This window comes from Littorina saxatilis, linkage group LG14 (assembly GCF_037325665.1).
Source record: "Littorina saxatilis isolate snail1 linkage group LG14, US_GU_Lsax_2.0, whole genome shotgun sequence".
Taxonomy (NCBI): domain Eukaryota; kingdom Metazoa; phylum Mollusca; class Gastropoda; order Littorinimorpha; family Littorinidae; genus Littorina; species Littorina saxatilis.
The window spans coordinates 26,349,959-26,373,958 of NC_090258.1; the positions used below are offsets into that span (position 1 = coordinate 26,349,959).

General features: G+C 46.1%; 1 protein-coding gene across 2 annotated transcripts in view; it reads right to left on the reverse strand.

Annotated features, from left to right (window-relative positions):
* LOC138947449 (mucin-5AC-like) overlaps positions 1-24,000 on the reverse strand; it is a 34,297-nt gene that overhangs the window by 9,575 nt on the left and 722 nt on the right. For both annotated transcript variants that reach the window (XM_070318928.1, XM_070318927.1), the window contains exons 2-8: positions 21,588-21,727; positions 20,958-21,126; positions 19,672-19,811; positions 19,042-19,210; positions 16,930-17,069; positions 16,268-16,436; positions 3,307-3,540 (exon numbers count right to left, since the gene is read on the reverse strand). In XM_070318928.1, coding sequence (XP_070175029.1) covers positions 3,307-3,540; positions 16,268-16,436; positions 16,930-17,069; positions 19,042-19,210; positions 19,672-19,811; positions 20,958-21,126; positions 21,588-21,727 — 1,161 coding nt within the window. The remainder of the gene's footprint in view (positions 1-3,306; positions 3,541-16,267; positions 16,437-16,929; positions 17,070-19,041; positions 19,211-19,671; positions 19,812-20,957; positions 21,127-21,587; positions 21,728-24,000) is intronic.

Here is a 24,000-nt window from a genome sequence, read left to right on the forward strand (position 1 = left end):
CCCCCCCCCCCCCCCCCCCCCCCCCCCTGCTCCCCCTCACACACACAAAAGGACTTGGAATCCAACATAATTATGTTTTCACACAAAATTACTGTTCCCCTCTTATTTAAATGACTTACAACTTTAAAAAGATTGTTCAATAGTACAGACAAAAACAATACCCTGTAACTGAAGGAATCGAAAAATGAGTTGGTTATACCTACATGAGGTGAACAATATCAGATTTTTGGTGGCTTGTGGTCAGACCAGATTTTGTGTTCGTCCCAGGAGGAGCATATCGCCTGTCTCACCTTTATCGACCGAGGCCGCACAGGTGACGTGCTCCCCGAGGACCAAACAAACAAATGCTGGTTTGGCAACGAGATGCCCGGATTTTGGTGTTTACACGTTTACCCAGTCGCACGTCGAGAGGTGGCAATCTGACCACACCTACAGTGGAAACGTAGTAATAGTATCTCTTGGACCCACAAGTAAGTTTGAATCAATTGGGATACAGTAGTGCGTGCGCGTGTGTGTGTGTGTGTGTGTGTGTGTGTGTGTGTGTGTGTGTGTGTGTGTGTGTGTGTGTGTGCTAGTGGGTGAGAGAGAGGGGGAGAGAGAGAGAGGGAGAGAGAGACCTTGAAAACTTGTAGGGTAATGTCTTCATATATTAGCTAGCCATTACTTCAAAACACACAGGTGAAAAAAAAAGAGAAAAAACCCCGTACACACAAACAAACAGAAAGACAGGCAGGGACAGAGTAGCAGTGTTTGTGTTTGTGTTTGATTACACCCCCGGTATAGGGGTGTGTATAGGATTCGGTCCATGTGTTTGTTTGTTTGTTTGTGTTCGCATATAGATCTCAAGAATGAACGGACCGATCGTCACCAAACTTGGTGAACAGGTTCTATACATTCCTGAGACGGTCCTTACAAAAAGTGGGACCAGTCAAACACACGGTTAGGGAGTTATTGGTGGATTAAGATTCTACAAGGACTTATATAGGGACATCTTAATGGTCAAAGGGAAATAACCATTCTCACTCAGTCACTGCCACCAACTGAGAAGGTTATTTCCCTTTGACGGGGGTGTTTTTCCTACCTCGGAGGAATTTCTTGTTGTGTTTGTGTTCACTTTACAGGACCAAAGAAACGCGTACTAAAGAACTCAAGCCGCAAAGCGATTCGATTTAAGAACATAACAATGTATTTGCCTTTTTCTCCTACACCTTGCGGCTAATCAACAACAAAACGCACAAACATACAAATGCCGCAATAAAACTGCCTGTAAATTGTCGGTGACAGGCTCCATTTTCAAGCGCACACACTTTCATATAAACTTTCTTTGAGAAAGATAATCTCAATTGAAACAAGAAGGGCAAAGCCCATACGACTCACATGCTTGACCTTGACCTTTACATGACCTTGACCTTCAGCTAAACCTAGCAATGACATCATACACTAAGAACTGCTTTACACATTTTTCCTACCAAAATACATGTGACCTTGACCCAAGGTCAAGGTCATCCAAGGTCATGCAACACAAAGCTGTTAATTCAAGACATAGGAAGTACAATGGTGCTTATCGGCTCTTTCTTTCGTTGGAAGATTAGGCTAAGCCTAAAACCTTTATCCTTATGTAATAAAGTTCTGAGTTCTGAGTTTTCTACCATGAGATATGGTCACTTTTAGTGGTTCACTACCTTATTTTGGTCACATTTCATAAGGGTCAAAGTGACCTTGACCTTGATCATATGTGACCAAATGTGTCTCATGATGAAAGCATAACATGTGCCCCACATAATTTTTAAGTTTGAAACAGTTATCTTCCATAGTTCAGGGTCAAGGTCACTTCAAAATATGTATACAATCCAACTTTGAAGAGCTCCTGTGACCTTGACCTTGAAGCAAGGTAAACCAAACTGGTATCAAAAGATGGGGCTTACTTTGCCCTATATATCATATATAGGTGAGGTATTAAATCTCAAAAACTTCAGAGAAAATGGGAAAAATGTGAAAAATAGCTGTTTTTTAGACAACATTTATGGCCCCTGCGACCTTGACCTTGAAGCAAGGTCAAGATGCTATGTATGTTTTTTGGGGCCTTGTCATCATACACCATCTTGCCAAATTTGGTACTGATAGACTGAATAGTGTCCAAGAAATATCCAACGTTAAAGTTTTCCGGACGGACGGCCGGCCGGACGGACGGACGGACGGACGGACGGGGGGGACGGACGGACGGACGGACGACTCGGGTGAGTACATAGACTCACTTTTGCTTCGCATGTGAGTCAAAAAGGGACCGGCACGGTTGGCCTAGTGGTAAGGCGTCCGCCCCGTGATCGGGAGGTCGTGGGTTTGAACCCCGACCGGGTCATACCTAAGACTTTAAAATTGGCAATCTAGTGGCTGCTCCGCCTGGCGTCTGGCATTATGGGGTTAGTGCTAGGACTGGTTGGTCCGGTGTCAGAATAATGTGACTGGGTGAGACATGAAGCCTGTGCTGCGACTTCTGTCTTGTGTGTGGCGCACGTTATATATGTCAAAGCAGCACCGCCCTGATATAGCCCTTCGTGGTCGACTGGGCGTTAAGCAAACAAACAAACAAACCAAAAATAGAAAAAAAGCTACTGTTAACACACACACACACACACACACACACACACACACACACACACACACACACACACACACACACACACACACACACACACACACACACACACACACATTGAGACAACAAGCCGTAGAGATATAACTCAGTATTTGCACACTCATTGCAACGAAACACCATGTATAATTATAGAACAGATAGTAAGACAGTATGTCTCACGCTTTCCTTCTTTGCCGCTACTAAAGCAAACGTGTGCAAGATTGTGTGTTACACGTTTCCGAGTATGACACGAACGGAATCAAACTCGCAATCGTCCCTCCAAAAGCCCCAAAATGCACACATGGCTTGCAAGATTGAATGTAATACGCTTTGGAGCATGGCACGAGCGGAATCAAACTCGCAATCGTCCCTCCAAAAGCCAAAAAATGCACACATGGTTTTCATTTCTACCGCTTTTATCGTTTCTTCTCTGTACAACTTCTTCAACACTGAGAATACTGCAAACGGTTTCCCAGACGACAGTACTGTTTTCATACGAGGGTCAATCACACTTAGGTCAAGTCGTGAGCTAATCAAACCCTAAAAGTGTGCAAAGTTTCAGAGGTCTAGCTTGAAAAACATCTGAGATAACCTCAACGTTAAGTTTTTTTTGTCCACGGACGGACGTTGGTTGGAGTCGCAAGACTTTCGATGCTTAGTGAAGCTCTTACTTGTAGTTGTGGTCGTTATCTGTGTTGGTCCTGTTCCTGCTGTTGGTCCTGTTCCTGCTGTTGGTCCTGTTCCTGCTGTTGGTCCTGTTCCTGCTGTTGGTCCTGTTCCTGCTGTTGGTCCTGTTCCTGCTGTTGGTCCTGTTCCTGCTGTTGGTCCTGTTCCTGCTGTTGGTCCTGTTTTTGTTGTGGTGGTTGTGGTGGGTTTGGTTGTGGTTGTGGTTGGTATTGGTGTTGCTGAAATCCAAAAACAGATGGCTAACGTTCCAATTCAGAATAAACAAGTCGCGTAAGGCGAAATTACTACATTTAGTCAAGCTGTCGAACTCACGGGATGAAACTGAACGCACTGTATTTTTTCACCAAGACAGCACAGCTTCGTCAATCCCTGCGTGAAGGAAATCGCTCACCTCCCACGTGCAAAACGTAGTGATATGGACACGCCAGATTAGCGCGGTAGCGTATTGGGCTAAGCAGGAAAGCGCGCTTTTCTGTATTCTTGTTAACTTTCTGAGCTTGTTTTAAATACAACCTATCATATCTATATGTTTTTGGAATCAGGAAATGATAAAGAATAAGATGAAATCATTTTTGGATCGATTTCTTAAATTTTAATCGTAAGATTAATTAATCTATTTTCGTTAATTGTGATCACATTTTAAGAGTAAATATGACATGTATATATTTTTAGATTCAGAATGTGATGAAGAATACGATGCAATCAATTTTAAATCTGTTTGCGAAAAATCGATTTTAATGGCAACTTTAATGAGCAAACTCATTAATTAATTTTTAAGCCTTCAAACTGAAATGCAATACCAAAGTCTGGGCTTCGTCGAAGATTACTTGACCAAAATTTCAACCAATTTGGTTGAAAAATGAGAGCGTGACAGTGCCGCCTCAACTTTCACGAAAAGCCGGATATGACGTCATCAAAAACATTTATCAAAAAAAAGAAAAAACGTCTGGAGATATTATACTCAGGATCTCTCATGTCAAGTTTCATGAAGATCGGTCCAGTAGTTTTCTCTGAATCGCTCTACACACACACACACACACACACACATACACACACACACACACACACACACACATACACCACACCCTCGTCTCGATTCCCCCCTCTACGTTAAAACATTTAGTCAAAACTTGACTAAATGTAAAAAGACAAGATTACTCAGCAAATGTATTGTAACGTTTATTAATTGTTGACAAAACAAAACATTCACAAGCACGTTCTGTAAAGTGACAAACGGACAATTGTAATGAGGTGAACTAAACGTATCTGCTCATGTTTTCCGTCTCTGGCAAGGCAATGTCGTCGCCAAAAGTCATGAAGGAATACATTTGTTTTGTCAACAATTAAACATTCCATTACCTAATCATTCTTCTGCGTTAATGCTGTTGTTAATCAAATCAAATCATCAAATCAAATCAAAATGAAGCTTATATAGCGCGTATTCCGTGGGTACAGTTCTAAGCGCTTGTCAAAGAGTTGTCAACATAGGACTAACAAAGAAACTAACATCTTCAGACGGACACGCACCCTATCACACACTAGCAAACCCTGGTAAACATAGAACAAACAACTGTTTAACAACGATGTACACATCAATAGCTAGGTCCAAACAAAATAATATTAAGCACAAAGAAAACACCTCTCACAGAGCACAGCACAAGAATGTCTTTTGGGGCACAACACATCACGTCGAGCATGAAAGTCGCAGCCAGCTACGGGAAGAACTGAGTCTTCAACCTACTCTTGAACGCGTCAAGAGAGGGGCTCTGACGAAGCTCAAGCGGCAGGGAGTTCCAGACGGACGGGCCCGCGGAGGGGAATGCACGCTGACCAGCAGATGCGAGTTTCGAGCGAGGGATGTGGAGGCGGAGAGGGTCAGCAGCAGAACGAAGGGGACGGTCGGAGGGCTGGGTGTACAGGTCCAGGGAAGATTGAAGGTACTCGGGAGCAGAGTCGTTGAGACACTTGTAGACCAGAGTGGACAGTTTGTAGGAGATTCGGGTGTTGACAGGGAGCCAGTGCAAGGAGCGAAGTAGGGGGGTGATGTGGTCTCGCTTCGTGTTCCTCAACGTCAGCCTGGCAGCGGCGTTCTGGACTCGTTGTAGGCCATGAATGGATGAGGCGGGGAGGCCGGCCAGAAGGGAGTTGCAGTAGTCCAGACGACTGAAGATGAGGGAGACAACCAGCTTGACACAGGCGTCGTGGGTGAGGTAGCGACGGATGGAGGCGATGCGTCGTAGGTGGAAAAAGCAGGTCTTGATGATGAAGGAGATGTGTGTCTGCATGGAGAGAGTGGAGTCGAGAAAGACGCCAAGGCTCTTGACAGCAGGGGAGAATGGAACAGTCGCGTCATCCAGCTGGAGGTCGGTCACAGTGAGGGAAGCAATCTTCTGTCGTGTTCCAACGAGAAGGGCCTCCGTCTTCTCACTGTTTGTCACGATCGGGTGACAGAGACCAGGAAAGTGTCACTCGGTGGAGTGCCTGTTCTTGGTCGATTATGATAGAAAGCGCCTGTACGTGATATTGGGCTACAGCAGAGTTTGCTGACAGTGCTCAATGAGCACGGATGTTTTGTAGCGCACGAGTTTCACAGTGGGTTTTTTTTGCTGTCATAGGGCTGACGGTTTTTCGCTGACAGCGCGCACGGGATTTTCACGGATTGAGTTTCTCGTGTCTTTTTTCTGCTTGGGAGGCAGAATTGTGTATAGCTGGACTGGTTTTGTGACAAGGTCAGTCACGTATTTTTGGCTAGGTTGTCTGGGAGAGACATAAGGGCGGCGCACTTGACACCCAGCGGCAGAAGGGGAAGGATCTAATACACAGTTTCTAGAGTATGATGGTTTTTCACCGAATATTGTATTCGGCACTCTAGGGGAGCTTCCACCGGTTATTTCCTTCACACTGCCACATATTTTGCTGAGGACAAGTCGTCAACATTCCTTCGTCGGCGATGGCTTTCGCATAAGGATTCGACAAGGGGTTCTGGAGGTTTTTGGTCACTGTTGACGAACAGAGGCTGTTCCAGGGAGGAGGCGGACTTTGCTTCCATTGAGAGTACAATCATAGGCTTTTGAGGTAATAAATCATTATTTAACGCTGTTGATGAGTCTGTGTTTTGGAATGAAATACTCTCTGTTGTTCTTTCCAGGTTAGCGCATAATTTACTCTCTGTGACGCTAAAATACTAATCTGTATATGGTTTTTGCAGATAGGGAGAGAAGGACGGAAAATGACTGTTTTGTTGTTGTAAAAAGTCCGTTTTGTGCAGGCCCACGTGCTCGATGAGGTATTTAAAGATGACATGTTTTAAGGTGGTGGGTGAGGGGTAGCTGACATGTTTAGTGCACCGATGCTTTCTGTTTGCAGCCTTCGTTTCGGGTTCGTTTTCCTGTAACCGCTGCACGGCTGCCTTTGGCGGGACACTGCTAGCTGCAGACGTTGGAGCTGGGACCTGAGGAAGCTACGCTAACCGGCTAACCAGCAAACCGGCTAACCAGCGAACCGGCTAACCAGCAAACCGGCTAACCAGCAACCCGGCTAACCAGCATACCGGCTAACCAGCATACAGAAAGAAAGCTAAGTGCACCGTGTCTTACGCACCCCGTTGACCACCGTTGTCTTTTCTTATCTGTGATTTCATTGGAGTAGTGACAACGTGGGGTGTGACCCCTGCATGAACTAGAGCTTTTGAACAGAACATTCTCATTTGACTGTATTTACACGGGATCAGCGTGTTACTATAATTTTCTATATACTACTGGCATTTTGTCAGTGATCACGGGTTTTTTACGTGTTGAGAACGTAAAAGGAACATATTTTGAGTGAAGGCTCGAGGGAGGTGGCGAGTTTATACATAAACAGGCGTCTGAAACTTATACTTTTGTTGACTCTATTTAATTGTATGACTGCGAGAGTGGATCGTGGTGTGGTTAGTTAATTAGTAGTAATTAACCGGTTCATAATCACCTTAAGTGATATATTGAAACGTGACACATGGGGGCCAAGCCGGGATTTACTCAGTTAATTTCCAACTGATAAAGACCCACCAATTAAGGATAACTAAGAGCAGATAATCTTGTCAGTGCTCGACTTATTTTCTGCTTGGTGCTACCCTTTTTTGTATAGTTTTGATCATATACCACACCTTAAGCGATTCACATCTTGCAGGAAATGTAAATTGTAATTTGTAAGCTATTGTATGCGCTAACTGTGATTACTTCCCTTTCCTTTGTTTGTGAATCTTTGTTGTTGTACGTTCATAGTTTTCCGTTGCAGAGAGCTGAGCGGGGTTAGCGGATTTGTTACTCGTTTTACTCAGTTTTCTCTACATTGTTTCGCATTCTGTAACAGGTTACATTTCTACCGTCTTGTTTTACTTGGATTTTTCTCCATATTTTGACTTTGTTGGAATTTTGGGGGGGAAGGGTCCGAGGACTTCTGTCCTAACCAAGGCTGTGGGAGACACTCTGTTTCACCGCAAAAAGCAGCCGATAAAGTAGGCCACGGCTGTGGGAAACACTTTGTTTCACCGCAAAAAGCAGCCATAAAGTAGGCCACGCGTTTTGTTCTACACCGTTTGGATTTTTCTTCTGCATTTTCCGGTTGCTGGATTTTTGTATCCATTTCATCACCGCGTATTCTAGCTATAGCTGCGTTAGACTTACTTTTGTGATAAAGCTTTGCTAAACTAACCATGGCTACAGGGGGATCTCCTACGAAGAGATTAACTTTTGAGACTCCTGGTAGCGAGGAACAGACAGAGCGAGACGCACGCGTTAGAGCGCGTAGTTTGCTTAAGCGCAAGGAGTTAGAACGTAAGGAAGACATAGAGCGACAGACGAGAAAAGAAGAGCTTGACAGACAAGAACGACAGGCCGAACGTGAGAGACAGGAACGACAAGACGAACGTGACAGACAAGAACGGAAAGAGAAAGATGAACGAGACAGACAAGAAAAGAAAGAGAAAGATGAACGAGACAGACAAGAAAAGAAAGAGAAAGATGAACGAGACAGACAAGAAAGGGAACGACAGGCCGAACGACAGGCCGAACTTGACCGACAGGATAAGAAAGACGAGCTTGACAGACAGGAACGACAGGCCGAACGAGACAGACAAGAAAAGAAAGACGAGCTTGAGAGACAGGAACGACAGGCCGAACGTGACAGACAGGACAAACATGCCGAACGCGATCACCAGCTAGAGCTAGCTAGGCTACAGGCCGAGAAGGGTACGCTTACTCAGGCTAGCGCGCCGACGTTTGTTGCCGACCGTACGAGACTGCCGACGTTCGACGATGACAAGGACGAGCTCGACGACTTTTTACGCCGGTTTGAGCGCATTGCATCTGACCAGAAGTGGGAAGAGGCCACGTGGGCTAGCCGCCTTAGCACCTGCTTAAAAGGACGCGCATTGCAGCTCTACAACGCTTTGGATGACGACGAGGCGAGAGACTATCAGGCACTAAAGAAGGCGTTACTCCAGCGCTTCAACCTGACTGCGGAAGCCTACAGACGACGTCTGCGTAACAGCAAGAGACTGAGCGGCGAGCTGAGCCATCAGTTTGTGGCACGCCTTAATCTCTACCTGCGGCGCTGGGTGGAGATGGCCGAGAAGAACTGGACCGTCGACGACCTTGCCGACCTCATAGTCATGGAACAACTGATGTCCAGCCTGCGACCTGAGGTGGTGACCTTCGTGCAGGAACACCAGCCAAAGACTACTCAGGAGGCAGCCGACTGGATCAGAGTACACGAGGACGCCCAGGCGATCTCTGGCAAATCTTCAGGCTCACGGCCGGGAAAATCGGGAAATTCAGGTTCTTCAGGACCCAAGGACGGGAAGGACGATCAGGGACACAAAGGATCAAGTTCCAGAACTGACATCCAGTGTTATTACTGCAACAAGCGGGGCCACGTGAAGAAGGACTGCCACAGGAGACAGGCTGACCAGAAGGGCGTACACTTTGTTGGCAGTGAGGAGTTAAGGGACGTCACGAGCTCATGCACAATTCCACAACTCTGCGTTCCGTGCTCCAGGAAACATTTCCAGCCCCACTGCAACGTCTACGTTAACGGAGTGAAGGGCGAAGGTCTGCGGGACACAGGGGCAGACATGATAGTGGTTCGGGCGAGTCTAGTTCCAGCTATGGCCTACACAGGAGACAGCATCAGGGTGAGAATGGCCGAGGCATCTCACGCTTACGACTTGAACACGGCAGTGATCAAGGTCGTAACACCGTTGTTCACGGGGACCATTGTGGCCGTCGTCATGGACGATCCTCCATGCGACCTGCTCATTGGAAACCGGGTTCAGTTTGTGGACGGCGTCACCAGGGAGGTTCCCGTTTATCGGTCTCCCGACGTCATTTCAGTGCTCACGCGGGCACAGGCGGAGCGAGAGGACAAACCTCTCAAACCCCTACCTGCTGCACGAGCTGCCCTGGGGAACGTGACCCCCGCGCTTCTCGCGAAGGCTCAGGCATCTGATCCGACATTAGCGACTCCTCGGGAGCACGCGAAGTCGGGGAAGGTGAAGCTGAGCGGGAAGCATGGGAGGTCAAAGTTCCTCAGGGACAAGAAGTTGCTCTACCGGGAGTTCAGCAACCAAGAAGGTACATTCAAACAGGTTGTCGTGCCTCGCGAGTTTCGCGAGGGTGTCATGGCAACGGCACACGACTCGATTCTGGGAGGTCATCTTGGTACCAAGAAGACCACGGATCGTGTCTGGCGCCACTTTTACTGGCCAGGCATCTGCACGGATGTCCGACGTTTCTGTGCGTCCTGCGATAAGTGCCAGAAGGTGGTTGCCAAAGGAAGGGTGAGGAAGGTCCCCTTAGAGAAGATGCCGCTCATCGACGAACCCTTTCGTCGGGTGGCAGTGGACATCATCGGGCCCATCTTGCCTGCGTCTGAGGACGGAAACAGATACATTTTGACCATGGTGGACTACGCTACTCGATACCCAGAGGCGATCCCTCTGAAATCGATTGAAGCCACGCGAGTAGCTGAGGCTCTGGTTACTATGTGGTCCCGGCTGGGAATTCCATCAGAGGTACTCACCGACAGAGGCACGCAGTTCACGGGAGGAGTGATGGCGGAGGCAGCACGACTGCTATCACTGGAGCAGCACTTCACCACTCCTTACCATGCTCAGTGCAACGGACTGGTGGAAAGGTTCAATGGCACCTTGAAGACCATGCTGAGGAAACTAGCTCAGGAGAAACCACGCACGTGGGACAGGTACATCCCAGCATTGCTTTTTGCATACCGCGAGGTTCCTCAGGAGAGCTTGGGCTTTTCCCCATTTGAGTTGTTGTACGGCAGACAGGTACGCGGTCCCATGGCTATCCTGCGTCAGGCTTGGACGGACGAAGAAGCTGACGAGGAGGTGCAGACGACAGCGACCTACATCGTAGAACTCAGGAACAGGATTGAAGAGACCTGCAAACTGGCTCAAGAGAACCTGGGAAGAGCAGCACAGCGTTACGCGCGAGGATTCGACCGCAAGGCACGGCCGCGCAGCTTCAAGATTGGAGAACGGGTGTTGCTACTTTTACCTGTCAAACACAACAAGCTACAACTGCAGTGGCAAGGACCTTTTGAGGTGACAGCGAAAGTGGGCCAGAACGACTACAGGATCGTCATGAACGGGAAAGCACGCCTGTACCACGCCAACCTGCTGCGCGCCTACATAGAGAGGACTGCCTACGGGGAAAAGGACAAAGTGACAGAAGCAGTTGCTGTCGTGATGGACGAGACAACGGAAGAACAGGGAGGAGGACGTGTACCAGTTTGTCCGCTGGAGGCTAGTGAGGATCACACGGACGTGCACATCTCACCTGATCTTGGGGACGACCAGCAGGCGGACTTGCAAGAGATCCTGAAGGATGCAGCACGGGTCCTTACAGACATACCACTTCAGACGCATCTAGAGGAGTTTACCTTCGACTTGCTGGAGAAGCAGCCAGTGAGGACGAAGCAGTATCCCATGCCTCATGCCCAGAAGGAGGTGGTCAGGAAGGAAATCGCCGACATGACGAAGTTGGGCGTCATCGAGCCAGCGAACTCTCCCTACAGTTCACCAATTGTGCTTGTGAAGAAGAAGGATGGACGCGTCAGGTTCTGTGTCGACTACCGGAAGCTGAACAAGATTACGGCGTTTGACGCGGAACCCATGCCTGATGTGGACTACCTCTTCAGTCACTTGGCCAAGGCCAAGTATTTTTCAAAATTAGACCTCACCAAGGGATACTGGCAAATTCCAGTTGCCGAGGAAGATCGCCCAAAGACTGCATTTACCACTCCATTCGGCCAGTTCCAGTGGACAGTCATGCCTTTTGGTCTACAGAATGCAGGTGCCGTCTTCACTCGCATGATGAGGAAACTTTTGGAACCATTGAAGCGCGAGGACATCAGCAGTTTCATCGACGATGTGCTGATCGCGACAGAGACATGGACTGAACATCTCGACGCCCTGCGCGACGTGTTCGGAAGGTTGAAGGACGGAAATCTGGGAGCCAAACCGTCCAAGTGCTACTTGGGATTTCGGGAATTGTCTTTCCTGGGTCATGTTGTCGGCGAGGGATTGCTCGTTCCAGAGGACGACAAGATCCAGAAGATTCGGGAGGCGGAGCCACCGCGCACGAAGAGAGAAGTCAGGTCTTTCCTGGGCCTAGCCAGCTTCTACAGACGCTTCATCCCGCACTTTGCCGAAATCGCTCTACCACTGACCAACCTTACCAAGAAACTACAACCGACCGTTGTAGTGTGGACTGAGGAATGCAGCTCCGCATTCAACACCCTGAAGAGGCGACTCACCAGTCAGCCTATTCTCCGACTACCAGACCTGAACAAGGACTTCGTGCTGAGGACAGACGCTTCAGGGAAGGGACTTGGGGCAGTGTTGCTTCAGGAGACAGAGGGGTTTTTGCACCCTGTTTGCTTCGCCAGCCGTAAGCTGACCTCGGCCGAGGCAGCGTATGCAACGGTTGAACGCGAGTGTCTCGCCATTGTCTGGGGCATCCAGAAGTTCGAAGCGTACCTGTACGGACGACCTTTCTGTCTGGAAACAGACCATCAACCTCTGCAATATCTTCAGGTTGCAAGGTTGGCAAACGCCAGACTTATGCGCTGGGCGTTGATTCTCCAACCGTACCAATTCACGGTACGCGTCATTCCGGGCGCCAACAATGTTGGAGCTGACTTTCTCTCTCGGGCTGTAGAGGAGAACATGACTGTGAGCGAAACCGAGGTTTCGTCTTGAAGAGGGGAGGTGTGTCACGATCGGGTGACAGAGACCAGGAAAGTGTCACTCGGTGGAGTGCCTGTTCTTGGTCGATTATGATAGAAAGCGCCTGTACGTGATATTGGGCTACAGCAGAGTTTGCTGACAGTGCTCAATGAGCACGGATGTTTTGTAGCGCACGAGTTTCACAGTGGGTTTTTTTTTGCTGTCATAGGGCTGACGGTTTTTCGCTGACAGCGCGCACGGGATTTTCAGGGATTAAGTTTCTCGTGTCTTTTTTCTGCTTGGGAGGCAGAATTGTGTATAGCTGGACTGGTTTTGTGACAAGGTCAGTCACGTATTTTTGGCTAGGTTGTCTGGGAGAGACATAAGGGCGGCGCACTTGACACCCAGCGGCAGAAGGGGAAGGATCTAATACACAGTTTCTAGAGTATGATGGTTTTTCACCGAATATTGTATTCGGCACTCTAGGGGAGCTTCCACCGGTTATTTCCTTCACACTGCCACATATTTTGCTGAGGACAAGTCGTCAACATTCCTTCGTCGGCGATGGCTTTCGCATAAGGATTCGACAAGGGGTTCTGGAGGTTTTTGGTCACTGTTGACGAACAGAGGCTGTTCCAGGGAGGAGGCGGACTTTGCTTCCATTGAGAGTACAATCATAGGCTTTTGAGGTAATAAATCATTATTTAACGCTGTTGATGAGTCTGTGTTTTGGAATGAAATACTCTCTGTTGTTCTTTCCAGGTTAGCGCATAATTTACTCTCTGTGACGCTAAAATACTAATCTGTATATGGTTTTTGCAGATAGGGAGAGAAGGACGGAAAATGACTGTTTTGTTGTTGTAAAAAGTCCGTTTTGTGCAGGCCCACGTGCTCGATGAGGTATTTAAAGATGACATGTTTTAAGGTGGTGGGTGAGGGGTAGCTGACATGTTTAGTGCACCGATGCTTTCTGTTTGCAGCCTTCGTTTCGGGTTCGTTTTCCTGTAACCGCCGCACGGCTGCCTTTGGCGGGACACTGCTAGCTGCAGACGTTGGAGCTGGGACCTGAGGAAGCTACGCTAACCGGCTAACCAGCAAACCGGCTAACCAGCGAACCGGCTAACCAGCAAACCGGCTAACCAGCAACCCGGCTAACCAGCATACCGGCTAACCAGCATACAGAAAGAAAGCTAAGTGCACCGTGTCTTACGCACCCCGTTGACCACCGTTGTCTTTTCTTATCTGTGATTTCATTGGAGTAGTGACAACGTGGGGTGTGACCCCTGCATGAACTAGAGCTTTTGAACAGAACATTCTCATTTGACTGTATTTACACGGGATCAGCGTGTTACTATAATTTTCTATATACTACTGGCATTTTGTCAGTGATCACGGGTTTTTTACGTGTTGAGAACGTAAAAGGAACATATTTTGAGTGAAGGCTCGAGGGAGGTGGCGAGTTTATACATAAACAGGCGTCTGAAACTTATACTTTTGTTGACTCTATTTAATTGTATGACTGCGAGAGTGGATCGTGGTGTGGTTAGTTAATTAGTAGTAATTAACCGGTTCATAATCACCTTAAGTGATATATTGAAACGTGACACTGTTCAGCTTCAACTTGTTCTCAGTCATCCAGTTCTTGATGTCAGTGAAACAACTGGAGATGGATCCAAGGAGATCGTCAACGTCCTCCGGCTTGGCGCTGTTCTGGAGCTGCGTGTCATCGGCAAAGGAGTTGTAGTTCAGGCCGTGACGTTCGATGACCAGGGAGAGGGGTTGGGTGTACAGGGTGAAAAGGACAGGGCCGAGGACAGATCCTTGTGGGACGCCGAAGCGGACAGGGACAGGCTGAGAAGAGAACGAATCAGTGGTGACAGTCTGAGAGCGGTTCTGGAGGTAGTTCCGGAACCAAGAGAGGGCGGTGTCGTGAATGCCGAACGTGGAACTGAGGCGATCGACGAGTAGCTGGTGGTCGATCGTGTCGAAGGCCGCGGAAAGGTCCAGCAGCACAAGGGCAGAGACGAGACCGCTATCTGTTGCGTTCAGGAGGTCCGTGGTGATTCGCAGGAGCGCCGTCTCGGTGCTGTGGTGAGGGCGGTACGCTGACTGATACACTGGCATCAGCGAGTTCCGAGACAGGTGGGCGCTCAACTGCTCCAGGATGATACGCTCCAGAAGCTTGGAGAGGAAGGGCAGGTTGGACACAGGACGGTAGTTAAATCAACACGAAAATTATCCAAATATCGAGACAGGTAATGCAGCTGTAGTCAGCGCAAGGACAGACAACTCCAATGTTAATGTTGCTGTTGTTGTTCTTATTGCTGTTGTTTTAAGTTTTGCATTTGAATTGGTTGTTGTTGAAGTTGTTTATTCTGTTGATGGAGCCGTCATATCATGAATGCACGCAGACTAACCAACACGTGCTGACTCGCGCGCTCTCTCTCTCTCTCTTGGATGCTTGACAATGAAAATATTGTGGAAAATCAAGCAGGTTTTCGGGAACAGTATTCAACAACTGATCATATTTTTACCTTGTATGCAATCGTTCAAAAAAGTCTGAGCAGAAAAGGTCAAAAGTTATATGTGGCATTTGTTGATTTTCGCAAAGCATTTGATTCTGTCAACCATGCTAATTTGTTGGAAGTCCTTTCACAAGAAGGTGTTACAGGTAAATTTTACGGCGCCCTGAAGGCTATGTATGCTAGTTTGGTGTCCTGCGTGCGAGTAAATAACCAATATTCTGATTTCTTCGATTGTCCCAAGGGTGTTAGACAAGGTCATGTGTGCTGAGTCCTTCTCTGTTTTCACTACTTATTAATCAACTTGCTGTACATATAACCTATGTGGGAAAACATGGAATACAGTTGTTACCAGGTTTGATGGAATTATTTATATTGCTTTTTTGCAGATGACATTGTTCTGTTTTCCTCCACTCCTATTGGATTACAACATCAGTTGGACTGTTTGAGAGACTGTTGTGTAAGTTTAACAAGAAGAGCAAACGCTCGATCGAGTCACTTTCGCAGTTCTGAATATTATATGAGGCATCAGATGGACAGGAAGAAATTGCTATTCACAACACAATGAGTCACGTTCACATAAAATTTGAGCCCGGTCACTTTTATAGTTTCCGAGAAAAGCCCAACTTTAAGTTGTGTGTTGCCGAACAGAAAAGGCTAGTTATCTCCCTTGTTTTTCTGATAACGTTCGTAAAAGGCTACAGATGTAAATACTTTGATGTAAAGAATAATCCTACAAAGTTTCAATCACATCCGATGAACTTTGTCAAAGATATAAAATGTCTAATTTTTCCTTTGACGCTGACCTGTGACCTTGAAAAAGGTCAAAGGTCAACGAAACCATCGTTAAAGTGTAGAGGTCATTGGAGGTCACGACTAAACAAAATATGAGCCCGATCGCTTTGATAGTTTCCGAGAAAAGTCCAACGTTAAGGTGGTGTCTACGGACGGCCGGCCGGCCGGCCGGCCGGACGGCCGGCCGGACAGACTAACACTGACCGATTACATAGAGTCACTTTTTCTCAAGTGACTCAAAAATGGAAGTTAGTACAGTTGAAAACAAAAGTTATGGTGTTTAGGAAGGGAGCACACACACACACACACACACACACACACACACACACACACACACACACACACACACACACACACACACACACACACACACACTACTGTATCACAATGCAAACTTACTTGTGGGTACAGGAGATACTATTACTACGTTTCCAGTGTAGAACTCGACGCTGTAGGTGTGGACGCCAGATTGCCAGCTCTCGACGTCCGACCGGGTAAACGCGCAAACACCAAAATGAGTTCCGTCTGTTCTTCTTCCTGTTCCCCTTCTTTGAGTAGTTAGTGTGAACTGGAAAAAACACACATAGTCACAATGTGGATTGAAGATAAATTAGGGCTTTTTCTTGTTCTCTTAATATCTTGTAATATAATTAATGTTTGCTTCTCGACGTGCGACTGGGTGAACGTCACAGTGCAAACTGGGTGAACGTGCAAACACCAAAATAAGTTCCGTCTTGTCTTCTTCCTGTTTCCGTTCTTGAAGTAGGTAGTGTGACCTGGGAAAAACACACATTGTAGGTAGTGTGACCTGGGAAAAACACACATAGTAGGTAGTGTGCACGTGACCTGGGAAAAACACACATAGTAGGTAGTGTGACCTGGGAAAAACACACATAGTAGGTAGTGTGACCTGGGAAAAACACACATAGTAGGTAGTGTGACCTGGGAAAAACACACATAGTAGGTGGTGTGACCTGGGAAAAACACACATTGTCACAATGTGGATTAAAGATGAGTCATTAGTAACGCAGTTTTATGACATGCCCCAACTGTTTCTTTACCCGTCCTGGATTTGTCCGTAACCATTGGCAATGGGTGCTTCTGTCGGTGTCCGCCGTGTCTTCGTAACTACATTGGCCTGTGAGTCTCCTCCAGACTTCGTTGTAGGTTACAGAGCAGTTGGACGAAGTAAACTGATCACCTGCAAACATATGTAACATTTTCTTTGCTCTTGAGGGAAACACAGTGCAAGTTTATTCGCTCACCAATGTTATTAATGTAATGCGCAAAAGAGAATCATTACCCTTCTCGAATGAAATTCGAGCTTTGGCAAGATAGCTTTATGTGACCAAACACAATTAAAAACAAGTGCAATGCCCAGCGAATGACAAATCGGCTATCTCTCTCTCTCTCTCTCTCGCTCTCTCTCTCTCTCGCGCTCTCTCTCTCTCTCGAGTAGCTGGTGGTCGATCGTGTCGAAGGCCGCGGAAAGGTCCAGCAGCACAAGGGCAGAGACGAGACCGCTATCTGTTGCGTTCAGGAGGTCCGTGGTGATTCGCAGGAGCGCCGTCTCGGTGCTGTGGTGAGGGCGGTACGCTGACTGATACACTGGCATCAGCGAGTTCCGAGACAGGTGGGCGCTCAACTGCTCCAGGATGATACGCTCCAGAAGCTTGGAGAGGAAGGGCAGGTTGGACACAGGACGGTAGTTAAATCAACACGAAAATTATCCAAATATCGAGACAGGTAATGCAGCTGTAGTCAGCGCAAGGACAGACAACTCCAATGTTAATGTTGCTGTTGTTGTTCTTATTGCTGTTGTTTTAAGTTTTGCATTTGAATTGGTTGTTGTTGAAGTTGTTTATTCTGTTGATGGAGCCGTCATATCATGAATGCACGCAGACTAACCAACACGTGCTGACTCGCGCGCTCTCTCTCTCTCTCTTGGATGCTTGACAATGAAAATATTGTGGAAAATCAAGCAGGTTTTCGGGAACAGTATTCAACAACTGATCATATTTTTACCTTGTATGCAATCGTTCAAAAAAGTCTGAGCAGAAAAGGTCAAAAGTTATATGTGGCATTTGTTGATTTTCGCAAAGCATTTGATTCTGTCAACCATGCTAATTTGTTGGAAGTCCTTTCACAAGAAGGTGTTACAGGTAAATTTTACGGCGCCCTGAAGGCTATGTATGCTAGTTTGGTGTCCTGCGTGCGAGTAAATAACCAATATTCTGATTTCTTCGATTGTCCCAAGGGTGTTAGACAAGGTCATGTGTGCTGAGTCCTTCTCTGTTTTCACTACTTATTAATCAACTTGCTGTACATATAACCTATGTGGGAAAACATGGAATACAGTTGTTACCAGGTTTGATGGAATTATTTATATTGCTTTTTTGCAGATGACATTGTTCTGTTTTCCTCCACTCCTATTGGATTACAACATCAGTTGGACTGTTTGAGAGACTGTTGTGTAAGTTTAACAAGAAGAGCAAACGCTCGATCGAGTCACTTTCGCAGTTCTGAATATTATATGAGGCATCAGATGGACAGGAAGAAATTGCTATTCACAACACAATGAGTCACGTTCACATAAAATTTGAGCCCGGTCACTTTTATAGTTTCCGAGAAAAGCCCAACTTTAAGTTGTGTGTTGCCGAACAGAAAAGGCTAGTTATCTCCCTTGTTTTTCTGATAACGTTCGTAAAAGGCTACAGATGTAAATACTTTGATGTAAAGAATAATCCTACAAAGTTTCAATCACATCCGATGAACTTTGTCAAAGATATAAAATGTCTAATTTTTCCTTTGACGCTGACCTGTGACCTTGAAAAAGGTCAAAGGTCAACGAAACCATCGTTAAAGTGTAGAGGTCATTGGAGGTCACGACTAAACAAAATATGAGCCCGATCGCTTTGATAGTTTCCGAGAAAAGTCCAACGTTAAGGTGGTGTCTACGGACGGCCGGCCGGACAGACTAACACTGACCGATTACATAGAGTCACTTTTTCTCAAGTGACTCAAAAATGGAAGTTAGTACAGTTGAAAACAAAAGTTATGGTGTTTAGGAAGGGAGCACACACACACACACACACACACACACACACACACACACACACACACACACACACACACACACACACACACACTACTGTATCACAATGCAAACTTACTTGTGGGTACAGGAGATACTATTACTACGTTTCCAGTGTAGAACTCGACGCTGTAGGTGTGGACGCCAGATTGCCAGCTCTCGACGTCCGACCGGGTAAACGCGCAAACACCAAAATGAGTTCCGTCTGTTCTTCTTCCTGTTCCCCTTCTTTGAGTAGTTAGTGTGAACTGGAAAAAACACACATAGTCACAATGTGGATTGAAGATAAATTAGGGCTTTTTCTTGTTCTCTTAATATCTTGTAATATAATTAATGTTTGCTTCTCGACGTGCGACTGGGTGAACGTCACAGTGCAAACTGGGTGAACGTGCAAACACCAAAATAAGTTCCGTCTTGTCTTCTTCCTGTTTCCGTTCTTGAAGTAGGTAGTGTGACCTGGGAAAAACACACATTGTAGGTAGTGTGACCTGGGAAAAACACACATAGTAGGTAGTGTGCACGTGACCTGGGAAAAACACACATAGTAGGTAGTGTGACCTGGGAAAAACACACATAGTAGGTAGTGTGACCTGGGAAAAACACACATAGTAGGTAGTGTGACCTGGGAAAAACACACATTGTCACAATGTGGATTAAAGATGAGTCATTAGTAACGCAGTTTTATGACATGCCCCAACTGTTTCTTTACCCGTCCTGGATTTGTCCGTAACCATTGGCAATTGGTGCTTCTGTCGTTGTCCGCCGTGTCTTCGTAACTACATTGGCCTGTGAGTGTCCTCCGGACTTCGTTGTAGGTTACAGAGCAGTTGGACGAAGTAAACTGATCACCTGCAAACATATGTAACATTTTCTTTGCTCTTGAGGGAAACACAGTGCAAGTTTATTCGCTCACCAATGTTATTAATGTCATGCGCAAAAGAGAATCATTACCCTTCTCGAATGAAATTCGAGCTTTGGCAAGATAGCTTTATGTAACCAAACACAATTAACAAGAAGAGCAAACGCTCGATCGAGTCACTTTCGCAGTTCTGAATATTATATGAGGCATCAGATGGACAGGAAGAAATTGCTATTCACAACACAATGAGTCACGTTCACATAAAATTTGAGCCCGGTCACTTTTATAGTTTTCGAGAAAAGCCCAACGTTAAGTTGTGTGTTGCCGAACAGAAAAGGCTAGTTATCTCCCTTGTTTTTCTGATAACGTTCGTAAAAGGCTACAGATGTAAATACTTTGATGTAAAGAATAATCCTACAAAGTTTCAATCACATCCGATGAACTTTGTCAAAGATATACAAGAAGAGCAAACGCTCGATCGAGTCACTTTCGCAGTTCTGAATATTATATGAGGCATCAGATGGACAGGAAGAAATTGCTATTCACAACACAATGAGTCACGTTCACATAAAATTTGAGCCCGGTCACTTTTATAGTTTCCGAGAAAAGCCCAACGTTAAGTTGTGTGTTGCCGAACAGAAAAGGCTAGTTATCTCCCTTGTTTTTCTGATAACGTTCGTAAAAGGCTACAGATGTAAATACTTTGATGTAAAGAATAATCCTACAAAGTTTCAATCACATCCGATGAACTTTGTCAAAGATATAAAATGTCTAATTTTTCCTTTGACGCTGACCTGTGACCTTGAAAAAGGTCAAAGGTCAACGAAACCATCGTTAAAGTGTAGAGGTCATTGGAGGTCACGACTAAACAAAATATGAGCCCGATCGCTTTGATAGTTTCCGAGAAAAGTCCAACGTTAAGGTGGTGTCTACGGACGGCCGGCCGGACAGACTAACACTGACCGATTACATAGAGTCACTTTTTCTCAAGTGACTCAAAAATGGAAGTTAGTACAGTTGAAAACAAAAGTTATGGTGTTTAGGAAGGGAGCACACACACACACACACACACACACACACACACACACACACACACACACACACACACACACTACTGTATCACAATGCAAACTTACTTGTGGGTACAGGAGATACTATTACTACGTTTCCAGTGTAGAACTCGACGCTGTAGGTGTGGACGCCAGATTGCCAGCTCTCGACGTCCGACCGGGTAAACGCGCAAACACCAAAATGAGTTCCGTCTGTTCTTCTTCCTGTTCCCCTTCTTTGAGTAGTTAGTGTGAACTGGAAAAAACACACATAGTCACAATGTGGATTGAAGATAAATTAGGGCTTTTTCTTGTTCTCTTAATATCTTGTAATATAATTAATGTTTGCTTCTCGACGTGCGACTGGGTGAACGTCACAGTGCAAACTGGGTGAACGTGCAAACACCAAAATAAGTTCCGTCTTGTCTTCTTCCTGTTTCCGTTCTTGAAGTAGGTAGTGTGACCTGGGAAAAACACACATTGTAGGTAGTGTGACCTGGGAAAAACACACATAGTAGGTAGTGTGCACGTGACCTGGGAAAAACACACATAGTAGGTAGTGTGACCTGGGAAAAACACACATAGTAGGTAGTGTGACCTGGGAAAAACACACATAGTAGGTAGTGTGACCTGGGAAAAACACACATTGTCACAATGTGGATTAAAGATGAGTCATTAGTAACGCAGTTTTATGACATGCCCCAACTGTTTCTTTACCCGTCCTGGATTTGTCCGTAACCATTGGCAATTGGTGCTTCTGTCGTTGTCCGCCGTGTCTTCGTAACTACATTGGCCTGTGAGTGTCCTCCGGACTTCGTTGTAGGTTACAGAGCAGTTGGACGAAGTAAACTGATCACCTGCAAACATATGTAACATTTTCTTTGCTCTTGAGGGAAACACAGTGCAAGTTTATTCGCTCACCAATGTTATTAATGTCATGCGCAAAAGAGAATCATTACCCTTCTCGAATGAAATTCGAGCTTTGGCAAGATAGCTTTATGTAACCAAACACAATTAACAAGAAGAGCAAACGCTCGATCGAGTCACTTTCGCAGTTCTGAATATTATATGAGGCATCAGATGGACAGGAAGAAATTGCTATTCACAACACAATGAGTCACGTTCACATAAAATTTGAGCCCGGTCACTTTTATAGTTTTCGAGAAAAGCCCAACGTTAAGTTGTGTGTTGCCGAACAGAAAAGGCTAGTTATCTCCCTTGTTTTTCTGATAACGTTCGTAAAAGGCTACAGATGTAAATACTTTGATGTAAAGAATAATCCTACAAAGTTTCAATCACATCCGATGAACTTTGTCAAAGATATACAAGAAGAGCAAACGCTCGATCGAGTCACTTTCGCAGTTCTGAATATTATATGAGGCATCAGATGGACAGGAAGAAATTGCTATTCACAACACAATGAGTCACGTTCACATAAAATTTGAGCCCGGTCACTTTTATAGTTTCCGAGAAAAGCCCAACGTTAAGTTGTGTGTTGCCGAACAGAAAAGGCTAGTTATCTCCCTTGTTTTTCTGATAACGTTCGTAAAAGGCTACAGATGTAAATACTTTGATGTAAAGAATAATCCTACAAAGTTTCAATCACATCCGATGAACTTTGTCAAAGATATAAAATGTCTAATTTTTCCTTTGACGCTGACCTGTGACCTTGAAAAAGGTCAAAGGTCAACGAAACCATCGTTAAAGTGTAGAGGTCATTGGAGGTCACGACTAAACAAAATATGAGCCCGATCGCTTTGATAGTTTCCGAGAAAAGTCCAACGTTAAGGTGGTGTCTACGGACGGCCGGCCGGACGGCCGGCCGGACGGACAGACTAACACTGACCGATTACATAGAGTCACTTTTTCTCAAGTGACTCAAAAATGTCTAATTTTTCCTTTGACGCTGACCTGTGACCTTGAAAAATGTCAAAGGTCAACGAAACCATCGTTAAAGTGTAGAGGTCATTGGAGGTCACGACTAAACAAAATATGAGCCCGATCGCTTTAATAGTTTCCGAGAAAAGTCCAACGTTAAGGTGGTGTCTACGGACGGCCGGCCGGACGGCCGGCCGGACGGCCGGCCGGACAGACTAACACTGACCGATTACATAGAGTCACTTTTTCTCAAGTGACTCAAAAACAAGTGCAATGCCCAGCGAATGACAAATCGGCTATCTCTCTCTCTCTCTCTCTCGCTCTCTCTCTCTCGCGCTCTCTCTCTCTCGCGCTCTCTCTCTCTCTCTCTCTCGCTCTCTCTCTCTCTCTCGCTCTCTCTCTCTCTCTCTCTCTCGCTCTCTCTCTCTCTCGCTCTCTCTCTCTCTCTCGCGCTCTCTCTCTCGCTCTCTCTCTCTCTCTCTCGCTCTCTCTCTCTCGCGCTCTCTCTCTCTCTCACACACACACACAGACACACACACACGCACACACACACACACACACACGCACACACACACACACAGACACAGACACACACACACACACACATTCACTCACTCACTTACTCACTCACTCACACAGTCAAATCTTATACACTCAAAACACACACTCACACGTAAATAGACAGACGGAGACACAAAAACCTTTACAAGCAAACACACACACGCATGTACACACACACACACACACACACACACACACACACACACACGCACGCACGTAAACGCGCGCACGTACGCATGCGCACACACATATGCACTCACACACACACATACGAACACTCACGCACGCACGTACACATACACACACTCTCTATATCTTTTCTCTCTCCCCTCTCTCTCTCTCTCTAACACACATGCACACACACGCACGCACGTACACACACACACGTTGTTTTGTATTGCTGAATAACCCATATGTTTACAATAACGTGGGTACCGTTTTGCTGAATAACCCATCTGTTTACAATTACGTGGTATTGTTTTGCTGAATAACCTATCTGTTTACAATTACGTGGGTACCGTTTTGCTGATTAACCCATTAGCTGCATGCAGCGTATACTAAGAACAGGATTTAACCCGTAGTTCTTTCTGTTCTGTCGTCTGTCTTCTTCTTTGTTTCTGATTTGTGTACCTGAAGCAGACCCTAGTGGTCGAAACTTCGTGCAGTGTTATTCGTTTCATCATCACAGTGA